This window comes from Coregonus clupeaformis, unplaced genomic scaffold, assembly GCF_020615455.1.
Source record: "Coregonus clupeaformis isolate EN_2021a unplaced genomic scaffold, ASM2061545v1 scaf0257, whole genome shotgun sequence".
In the NCBI taxonomy this organism is placed as follows: Eukaryota; Metazoa; Chordata; class Actinopteri; order Salmoniformes; family Salmonidae; genus Coregonus; species Coregonus clupeaformis.
In genome coordinates this window covers 482,575-493,976 of record NW_025533712.1, presented here as the reverse complement: position 1 = coordinate 493,976, position 11,402 = coordinate 482,575, and the positions used below count along the sequence as shown (strand labels likewise).

Genomic DNA, 11,402 nt, shown 5'->3' with positions numbered 1-11,402 from the left:
AATTGTATTTTTTATCGATGGCAATTTGAATGCACAGAGATACCGTGGGATTTGAGATTCTGAGGCCCATTGGCTGTGCCATTCAACAGCTGCTATCACCTCATATTTCAGCATGATAAATGCACAGTCCCATGTCGCAAGGATCTGTACGTACACAATTCCTGGGAGCTGAAAATGTTTACACCTTCTTCCATGGCCTGCATATTCGCGAAGACATTCTGCACCCATTGAGCATGTTTAAATGCTCTGGCTATCGTCGTCATGACAGCGTGTCTCCAGTTCCCCAGTATCCAGCAACTTCGCAAAACCATCGGGCAGAGGAGTGGGTCAATATTCCAGGCAGGCCTCAATCAACAGCTTGATCAATCCCCATGCTAAGTGAGATGTGTGTCCCGCTGCATGAGGCAACAGGTCAAGCACCAGATACCGCACTGGTTTTCTGATCAACGCACTCCATTCTTATTTAAAAAGGTATCTGTGACCAACAGATGCACATCTGCATTCCCAGTCATGTTAAATCCATAGATTAGGGCCTATGGAAGATATTTTAATTGACTGATTTCTTATATGAACTGTAAATACAGAAAATCTTTTGCAAATTGTTGTATGCCATTTTTGTTCAGTGTAGATACATACAATGTATACACATATTGCCAGATTTATTGCTATCAACTGCTGGCTGCAAGGTATATTACCCCAGTTTGTATCTTTTTCAACAGCTGGTAGTCAAGTTTATAAAAAATTAGTGTAGAATATGGTGGGCTACTACAGGTGTCACAGGCATCCACAAGGTCTTGACCACCATGTTACGATGCAGTTTTTTAGGATCACATTGTTGTTGTCGCCGTAGAAGAGTCCGGAGATGGGACTGAGCTTGGTGGCGCAGCACGCTTTGGGAACCTCGTCCGGCTTCAGAAGGTGAACCCGCCATGAAAAAAAGGTCAATCAGACTTATTTATACATGCACTTTTATATAATCAATGATACTATCCTGTTTATAAAAGAGATATGGATTATTATTATGCAGATACTTCAGTGCTCTCCTACCTCAGTGGGCTGTGGCTTATGCCCCCCTTGTCTGAATTTGGTCAATATATTTTAAAACCGGTTGTCTGTGCTCCAAACAATACTTTATTATCCACTGAGTCAAAGCCCAGACTTTCAGAAGTTCAACAACAACTTCCATGAAACATGCTAAAACATTTCAATGGGCCATTGACCTAGCTAGGTGACTTAAAAAGAACATTTGGTATTTTTTGTTTTATATTATACCAACAACATAGGAAATCCTCTGGTGACAAAATAGGGTCAATAGAATTAGAATGATGAGTAGGAATGGCATTTTAATAGAATTCTAATAAGCATAGAGTTCCAAAACTCATTTCTATGGCAACACAGCTGTCAATTTTGTAAACAACAATTTTCAAAAATATGTGTTGCCAAGAGACATCTAACCGATAGAACATCTCGGCGTTCTATTGAACGTTTTCTGTTCGAAAACAACAACAACAAACTTGACAGATTTTTGAGACCTGAGACTGAAAGATCGACTGGAAAATGCCTGGGTGCTTTTTCAAAATTGGTGGGGAGAGTGCGTGGACGTCGGCGTCTACTGCGTCGACAGGTTGTTCAAATTCATTTGTGGATTGTTTTTGTCTTTTTCCGTTTTGCAGGGTTCGCAATCGTCGGGAGGTGGACAGCGACATCGACATCGATTCGAAGAGGGTATGTTGAGTTTAAACTTCTTATTTTACCACATTTAACAATATAAATGTAATTTGTGAAATGTTGTGTATTTCTGTAATCCATACTTGTAAGCTAACGTTGACTTTAGTGACTTTTGCTAAGAGATGCACTTTTGAACTAGTAGTACTAGCTAGCTCGTTCGTTTTACATCCTAAATTTTTTTTTGTATTCCAATGTTCCTAATTTTAGAATCAACTGTCCTGGATGAGGTCCAGTTGGTTGTGCCATTGGATGATGTGCCGGATGTACCACTGCTGCCAGCCATCCTTGAGGAGGTGCCAGATGTGCCGACTATCCTTGAGGTACAATTTTCAGAAAGTTTAATGTTTGAAAAGTATCCCAGATATTCAATTTGTGTCACTTTGACATTCTAAAAATCTTTGTTGTCTGCTTTCTGCTTTAGGAGGCCACTGGTAATTGGCAGTTGATACCGATTAGGTTTAGCTCCCTGTACTGTGGGCCTGTTGTGATCAGGGTAAGAGACCCACACACACAGTCACATCACTGTTGCAATGTTTGCTGTTTCTAACCTGAATGTATTGTAATGTCAACCCCCTCTTGTGCAGAACAATGCCGGTCCGTGGCTAAAGCTTGGAGAACTTTCCAGTTCATCAGCCCCATTATCACCTACATGCGTGGGGGATCCCAGGTATGTGTCTTTGTCACTACCTAATCCTAATCTACATCGTCAGTGTCATGTGATCTTGATGGAAATATGTTACAGCGATGGCTGATGTTGTTTTGTTGATGTTGTCTTGTTATTTCACTCCACAGCAGGTGGTGGTGAGGATGCACCATGCGAGTAGGGTTCGAGGCCTGGAGACTCAACTGGTGTGGGCCATCTCCAAGGAGACACACAGACTTAGTCCAGAGGGCATCCCCTACTGTGCCACCAAGGTTCAGTCCATCTCTTGGATCCAGGTAAGATGTAAATACTACTGAATTAGTATTAGATTAGGCTTTTCTTCACTTATTCCGTTAACATTTCCTTAACATGTCGTTTCTCTCTGTCAGTATGTGGCTGGCAGGGTGACCCAGTATGCGTCTCACCTCCGCCACGAGACGTCTGTGGCCGTGACGCATGGCTGCTACCAGGTAAATAAACAATTTCCTATGTATATAGAATAGAAATTACAGGGCATTTTCCATTAGATATGGTCTGTTTTCTATTAACGTGTGTTGTGTGTGTGTGTTTTGAGCAGCAAACTGATGTCTCGGTGGTGTACGCCACTCTCCACATGGGGCTGGATGGGCTGCTCTCCTCCCTCGGCGTGGTCGGAGGCTGCCTCCGTCTCTACGCCCACCACTCAGCAGTTCACTGAGCCAGAGCCTGAGGGCCACAACTGCTATGAGGTCAGATGTTACACACACACATACTATTGACTAGTAGCATTAAGATCCTTCGATTTACCCTTTGTTTGTCATGTCATTAAATTGGTCACTGATGTTGAATAATTGTTCTGTTATTGTAGGGCTGGGAGGAGGACCTGCTGCCTGAGGAGAGGGAGGTTCCTCTGCTAAAGTGAGTCCCTCTAAATGTGTGTATAGTCTGAGCTTGTCAGATGCTGAAGGATAGTGGTCACAATGCTGTTATCCCCCATTGACATGCTCCATTCCCTCTCTTCCACAGCCTCTATCTTACCACCAAGAGAGTGGAGGACATCGGCCTGAGGCTCGTCTCCCTGCGCCAGGCCTTTACTGTGAGTGGACCCACTTTTCTTTGACTCTCTGTGTCTTCCTGATCTGTCTGTCTCCTAGAGGAAGATGGGTGTCTCACCCTAACTCTTCCCCTCTTCTCTAGACCCTGCTCGGTTCCACCCTGAGCAGGAACCATCTGTTTGTGGCGGGAAAGGTCCTACTGGGCGCACTGGTTCAGGTCCACCAGATGGTAGCTCACTAACTCATTGTCCTTCAAGGGAAAGAGAGCGTCCTCGGTGAGAAATGTGTTCTGTGCACTAACATCACTGCTCTTTGCTTTGTGATAGGACGAGGCCGAATTCATCCGTGCCTATAACGACTTTGTGGACTACCTGAGTGACCCCTCCAAGCAGATTGACATTGAGAGGGGAGCTGGCTGAGGCAAAGGTGAGTTAATTAACTCTTTCAAGTCTCACTTTGAGTTCTTCCACATGCATGTCTTTTTATACGGCACAGTAGCTGATCTATTTGAAATCATTCCTATTTCCTCCAAACGTGTTTTCTTGTCCTAGATCCATCATGTTAACCTGATAGATGTCCTTTTGAGCTGGTGCTGTTTGGGATGATGACAGCTCAGAAATCCCTGATGGTGGTAAGTAGCATCTTGCTGGTAAATGTTTAGATGTCTGTCTATTAGCAATTTCACTTCAATTTCTCTTCTCTCCTCCTCTGTTTACTTTAGCAACCTGGTGGGTTCTTGGAGCGTCTGTACGCTCTCCTGTACTCCTTCCTGCCCACTGTTGCCAGCATTGAGCCAAAGGCTGAGAGATACCTGTTGCTGCTCAATGTAAGAGTCAAGAGTTTACTTCCTGTTTTCTTCCTTATTACTAGTTTACTTCCTCTTTACTCGTTCCTGGTTAACAGGGTTTCAATGCCGTTTTAGGGGAGTAACTCTCATTGTCTCTCTCCTCTTGATAAGCTAGTAGCTCAGAGCCATTTTCTATGTGTTGTGTGGTGTTCCCTTCAGGGCGGGCTGATGGCTCTGCTAGATGACATGTTTGGGCAGCAGCTGGCCTGGTATTTTAACCGAGAGTCTCTGGTCACTCAGCTCTCCAGCCTCCTGGAGTACCACCTCGAGTACCTCATGGCCAGCATGTAGTCCTACTGCAGAGACCTGAAGGGCCACACTTCTTCTCTCTCTCTCTCTCTCTCTCTCTCTCTCTCTCTCTCTCTCTCTCTCTCTCTCTCTCTCTCTCTCTCTCTCTCTCTTCCTCTCTCTGGAATTGAGGACTTGAAGTGCTTCGTTGAACCCTGATTAGTTAACACATTAAATGCATGTATTCTCTTGTTTTCTCTCCCCACAGGATTCTTGTGACACTTTGCCACCTAACAGTGCTCTATACACTAGTGCACTACATTACTTTGCTCTGAATTTTACATTTTTAAATAAAATAAATAGTAGTTCAAAAGCATTTGTCTCTGTCTTTTCATTTATTTGATTATTTCATCACTATTTCCTATTCCTGGAGTTGTTATGAGGCTAATATTACATTATTACATGAACAATTATGCTTTATTCTTTGCATATGAAAATAAAAACCAACTTTAAGTTGATTTACATGTACTACAGGCCCACGCTTTATGGCATTGTACTGTGATGTGTGATACTGTACTATTTAAAAACATGGAGGCCTACATACACTGAGTGTACAAAACATTAAGAACACCTTGCTAATATTGAGTTGCACCCCTGTTGCTCAGAACAGCCTCAATTTGTCGGGGCATGGACTCTACAAGGTGTCGAAAGCGTTCCAAAGGGATTCTGGCCCATGTTGACTCCAATGCTTCCCACAGTTGTGTCAAGTTGGCTGAAAGACCTTTGGGTGGTGGACCATTCTTGATACACCTACTACCATACCCCGTTCAAAGGATCATAGCTTTCACCTGAATTTACCTGGTCAGTCTATGTCATGGAAAGAGCAGGTGTTCCTAATGTTTTGTACACTCAGTGTATGTTAGTTGTGTAGTAACCTGGTACAGTATAAAGTCCACCACTATAGGGAACAATTGCTTCTGTCTTGAAAGTTACTTCTCACTATCCGTACTCTATTTTAAGACTGCCATTGTAGACTCAGGTAAATTGGTTATTTTAGTTTCAGTTTGCCATAAATGTCTGAGCCATTTACCATCATTCCCATTGAAACCAATGTTAGAGTTCATGTATAGCCCCTGGTTCACCCCAGACTTGACTGCCCTTGACCAGCACAAAAACATCCTGTGGCGTACTGCATTAGCATCGAACAACTTTTCAGGGAAGTCAGGAACCAATATACACAATCAGTTAGGAAAGCAAAGGCTAGCTTTTTCAAACAGAAATGTGCATCCTGTAGCACTAACTCCAAAACGTTTTGGGACACTGTAAAGTCCATGGAGAATAAGAGCACCTCCTCCCAGCTACCCACTGCACTGAGGCTAGGAAACACTGTCACCACCGATAAATCTACGATAATCGAGAATATCAATAAGCATTTTGCTACGGCTGGCCATGCTTTCCACTTGGCTACCCCTACCCCGGCCACCAGCTCTGCACCCTCCGCTGCAACTTGCCCCCACATCTCCTTCACCCAAATACAGATAGCTGATGTCCTGAAAGAGCTGCTAAATCTGGACCCCGCCGAAATTGTCGCAACCCCTATTACTAGCCTGTTCAATCTGTCTTTCGTTCGTCTGAGATCCCCAGAGATTTGGAAAGCTGCCGCGGTCATCCCCCTCTTCGAGCTGGTCATGGGTGCACCTCAGCCACGCTCAATGTCCTAAACGATATGATAACCGCGATCGATAAAAGACAGTAATGTGCAGCCGTCTTCATCGACCTGGCCAAGGCTTTTGACTCTGTCAATCACTGCATTCTTATTGGCAGACTAAATAGCCTTGGTTTCTCAAATGACTGCCTCACCTGGTTCACCAACTACTTCTCAGATAGAGTTCAATGTGTCAAATCGGAGGGCCTGTTGTCTGGACCTCTAGCAGTCTCTAAGGGGGTGCCACAGGGTTCAAATCTCGGGCCGACTCTATTCTCTGTGTATATCAATGATGTCGCTCTTGCTGCTGGTGACTCTCAGATCTACCTCTACGCAGACGACACCATTTTGTATACATCTGGCCCTTCACTGGACACTGTGTGAACAAACCTCCAAACGAGCTTCAATGCCATACAACACTCCTTCCGTGGCCTCCAACTGCTCTTAAACGCTAGTAAAACTAAATGCATGCTCTTCAATCGAACGCTGCTTGCACCCGCCCGCCCGATTAGATTCACTACTCTCGGCGGGTCTGACTTAGAATATGTGGACAACTACAAATACCTAGGTGTCTGGTTAGACCGTAAACTCTCCTTCCAGACTCACATTAAGCATCTCCAATCCAAAGCTAAATCTAGAATCGGCTTCCTATTTCGCAACAAAGCCTCCTTCACTCATGCTGCTAAACATGCCCTCGTAAAACTGACTATCCTACCGATCCTTGACTTCGGCGATGTCATTTACAAAATAGCTTCCAACACTCTACTCAGCAAATTGGATGTAGTCTATCACAGTGCCATCTGTTTTGTCACCAAAGCCCCATATACTACCCACCATTGTGACCTGTACACTCTCGTTGGCTGGCCCTCACTACATATTCGTCGCCAAACCCACTGGCTCCAGGTCAACTATAAATCACTTCTAGGCAAATCCCCGCCTTATCTTAGATCATTGGTCACCATAGCAACACCCACCCGTAGTATGCGTTCCAGCAGGTATATCTCACTGGTCATCCCCAAAGCCAACACCTCCTTTGGCCGCCATTCCTTCCAGTTCTCTGCTGCATATAGCTGGAACGGACTGCAAACATCTCTGAAGCTGGAGACACTTATCTCCCTCACTAACTTTAAACATCAGTTGTCAGAGCAGCTTACCGATCACTGCACCTGTACACAGCCCATCTGTAATTAGCCCACCCAACTACCTCATCCCCATATTGTGATTTACATTGTTATTTATTTTGCTAATTGTGTGTTACAGCAAATAAGGTGATACAATGTTAGATCATGATATTATCTATTCAGTAGATTGAGTAGTTAAGGGAGACAGAAGCTCACCTTCCAGCCTAGGTCACTAAAGCTCACATATAATTCATGTCTCTTACAAGCCTGACGCCCACTGTTGACATGGCTGTGATCTGAAAGGGATCAAAAAATATGTTATGAGACAGGACAGACTGTCAAGCATGCTTTGGATGCATTGGATTTAAAATAAAGACACAATTAAATGTAAACGCAAGTTAAGTAATTTTGTAATTTGGATGAACTATCCCTTTAAACTCTGCAAAAACAAGCTTAACAACAACACCAAAAACCAGTGTTGTCCCCTGACCTTGTATGACCTCACCATGTATACTGGGCAGGGGACGGTCATATTTGGGCTTCTTCTTGCGGGGGTTGGGATTCAGGGCGCGACAGGGGGCCTGGCTGGCCCTGAAGAAGGTCACCATGAAGGGCTGTTTGGAGCAGGGGCCCCTTCGACCCACCAAGCCTACCCACCCAGCTGACAAGGACTGGTCTGATAGAGAGAAAACAATGTGTGTGTGTGTTTGTGTGTGTGTGCGTGTGCGTGTGCGTGTGCGTGTGTGTGAGAGAGAGAGAGTGATACAATCTTGAGGTACACCAAAACAGCATATCTCAATTTCTATGTATTTACTAAACAATTACAAATACTATATGACATTACATAATATAATAATAAGCCATTTAGCAGACGCTTTTATCCAAAGCAACTTACAGTCATGCGTGCATACATTTTTTTTGTGTATGGGTGGTCCCGGGGATCGAACCCACTACCTTGGCGTTACAAGCGCCGTGCTCTACCAGCTGAGCTACAGAGGACCACTGCACAGGTATTGGTGTAGTATTCTGAGTTAACTTGCCTCTTTATTCAATGGTATAATAATCAAGAAATCCACTTTGTGGGAAATACCCTCCCCATCTGCAGAGCATTTCCTGACCCTGACCATAGTATTAACTCTTTGAGGCTCACCCTCCTCTGTGTCCACATAGAGACTGCAGGGGTGCAGGACGTGACAAATAAACTCGAAACTGGGAATGTTTACTGGTTGTTCATGAGGTCAAGGGGAAGTCAATGTGTGGAATAAATTTAACTAGTTGTGGAAAATATTCTAGATCAAGAAAAATAAGGTAAGGAGCAAGAGCTGCATGCATATTATGTGTGCCAAACAGGTGCTGCGTAGATTACAATATAATTTTCGGACCTTTTGGAACAACGTAAACAACAATAACTACATTATAAGCGTACCAGAGAGTTTGTTGTAACGTTTTTTTGCCAAGCCTTTATTACAGCAAAGACTAAAAACAGTCACATTCATTTGTAAATGCAATTTCCGAAATGGAACGGCTTATTGTTTAAGCTAATTATTCTAAGCTCGCTTTATTTTATTTTAAAACTAACATGCTTGATTGCATTTCAAATCATGAATGACTCATATGCTGTGTGATGACATGAACGAATGAAAGATTGATTGATACAGTAGCCTATATAAGCATTGAAATATAGGCCTAAATAAGTTACAGTATTAAGACTAAACAGGATATGCTCTTAGGCCTACAGCTCGGGCTGCTATACTAAGCCTACTAATGATAATGGCAATACTTATTATAATGATGATCATAATAATATTAGTAATAATAACAATAAGAAGAATATCAAGAAAAAGCAGGGTTATTATTATTATCATTATTATTAATTCTGACACTTTGGAACAATGTAAACAACACTAAATTAATTATAAAGATACCAGAGAGGCTGTTCTAACAAAAAGAAAGTGTAAAGCCTTTATTACAGCAAAGCAAAGATTAAAAACAGCCGAATTTGTGAAATCGTTTACTTGACATGTTGTTGTGTGAGCCTTGGTGCTCACCGAACCATTAGGCTATTAAACAAACACTCAAACAGGCAACAGAAGCAGGATCTGACTTATTTCTGTAGATATACAGTTGAAGTCAGAAGTTTCCATACACTTAGGTTGGAGTCATTAAAACTCGTTTTTCAACCACTCCACACATTTCTTGTTAACAAACTATAGTTTTGGCAAGTTGGTTAGGACATCTACTTTGTGCATGACACAAGTAATCTTTCCAACAATTGTTTACAGACAGATTATTTCACTTATAATTCACTGTATCACAATTCCAGTGGGTCAGAAGTTTACATACACTAAGTTGACTGTGCCTTTAAACAGCTTGGAAAATTCCAGAAAATGATGTCATGGCTTTAGAAGCTTCTGATAGGCTAATTGACATAATTTGAGTCAATTGGAGGTGTACCTGTGGATGTATTTCAAAGCCTACCTTCAAACTCAGTGCCTCTTTGCTTGACATCATGTGAAAATCAAAATAAATCAGCCAAGACCTCAGAAAATGTTCTTTAGACCTCCACAAGTCTGGTTCATTCTTGGAAGCAATTTCCAAACGCCTGAAGGTACCACGTTCATCTGTACAAACAATAGTACACAAGTATAAACACCATGGGACCACGCAGCCATCATACCGTACATGAAGGAGGCGCGTTCTGTCTCCTAGAGATGAACGTACTTTGGTGCGAAAAGTGCAAATCAATCCCAGAACAACAGCAAAGGACCCTGTGAAGATGCTGGATGAAACAGGTACAAAGGTATATATATCCAAAGTAAAACGAGTCCTATATCGACATAACCTGAAAGGCCGCTCAGCAAGGAAGAAGCCACTGCTCCAAAACCGCCATAAAAATGCCAGGCTACGGTTTGCAACTGCACATGGGGACAAAGACTGTACTTTTTGGAGAAATGTCCTCTGGTCTGATGAAACAAAAATAGAACTGTTTGGCCATAATGACCATCGTTATGTTTGGAGGAAAAGGGGGGGTCTTGCAAGCCGAAGAACACCATCCCAACCGTGAAGCACGGGGGTGGCAGCATCATGCTGTGGGGGTACTTTGCTGCAGGAGGGACTGGTGCACTTCACAAAATAGATGGCATCATGAGGAAGGAAAATTATGTGGATATATTGAAGCAACATCTCAAGACATCAGTCAGGAAGTTAAAGCTTGGTCGCAAATGGGTCTTCCAAATGGACAATGACCCCAAGCATACTTCCAAAGTTGTGGCAAAATGGCTTAAGAACAACAAAGTCAAGGTAATGGAGTGGCCATCACAAAGCCCTGACCTCAATCCTATAGAACATTTGTTGGCAGAACTGAAAAAGCGTGTGTGAGCAAGGAGGCCTACAAACCTGACTCAGTTACACCAGCTCTGTCAGGAGGAATGGGCCAAAATTCACCCAACTTATTGTGGGAAGCTTGTGGAAGGCTACCCGAAATGTTTGACCCAAGTTAAACAATTTAAAGGCAATGCTACCAAATACTAATTGAGTGTATGTAAACTTCTGACCCATTGGGAATGTGATGAAATAAATAAAAGCAGAAATAAATCATTCTCTCTACTATTATTCTGACATTTCACATTCTTAAAATAAAGTGGTGATCCTAACTGACCTAAGACAGGGAATTTATACTAGGATTAAATGTTAGTAATGGTGAAAAACTGAGTTTAAATGTATTTGCTAATGTGTATGTTAACTTCCGACTTCAACTGTATATGGATCATTTATAAAGCCAGGCACATTTAACAGTTAAGCTATTGATTATTGACCTAATTAAGTCGGGGTTTCCTCTCCTCACTTTTCTTAGACAATAAGGCAAGGGCTGTTTTCTCATCTCTTCATTCTGCTGCTGCCTCCGCCACATTGTTCTCAACAACAATACGCAGATTAAATGTGCTATTATGCACATAGCAACATGGTCTAGGAAAAGGCACCAATTCAACAGAGCACTGATGTGTTTCAGAACTGCAGACAGTGACCACTATCCAACGCGGGAGAAAGTGCATTTGTTATAAAATGATATTATTTTTATTCTTGCACCATTGTTCTT

The 11,402-nt window shown here is 42.7% G+C and overlaps 1 protein-coding gene and 1 long non-coding RNA gene across 2 annotated transcripts; both read left to right on the top strand.

The window, feature by feature from the left end:
* Positions 1-1,715: 1,715 nt before the first annotated feature.
* LOC123484284 lies at positions 1,716-2,327 on the top strand. Its single transcript, XR_006658470.1, has 4 exons — positions 1,716-1,725; positions 1,936-2,048; positions 2,150-2,221; positions 2,313-2,327. It is a non-coding gene; the product is annotated as an uncharacterized LOC123484284 (long non-coding RNA).
* Positions 2,328-2,377: 50 nt separating this feature from the next.
* LOC123484285 lies at positions 2,378-3,824 on the top strand. The gene is made up of 8 exons (XM_045214441.1): positions 2,378-2,395; positions 2,521-2,667; positions 2,761-2,810; positions 2,949-3,099; positions 3,219-3,268; positions 3,377-3,446; positions 3,548-3,634; positions 3,732-3,824. The coding sequence occupies exons 1-8, from the start codon at positions 2,378-2,380 to the stop codon at positions 3,822-3,824; spliced, it is 666 nt and encodes a 221-aa protein (XP_045070376.1).
* The last annotated feature ends 7,578 nt before the right edge of the window (positions 3,825-11,402 follow it).

Coding starts and splice junctions, on each gene's coding strand:
- LOC123484285 (XM_045214441.1), top strand. Junction 2,668..2,760: donor AGTCCATCTCTTGGATCCAG/GTAAGATGTAAA, acceptor TCTCTCTGTCAG/TATGTGGCTGGCAGGGTGAC. Junction 3,269..3,376: donor AGGGAGGTTCCTCTGCTAAA/GTGAGTCCCTCT, acceptor TCTCTTCCACAG/CCTCTATCTTACCACCAAGA.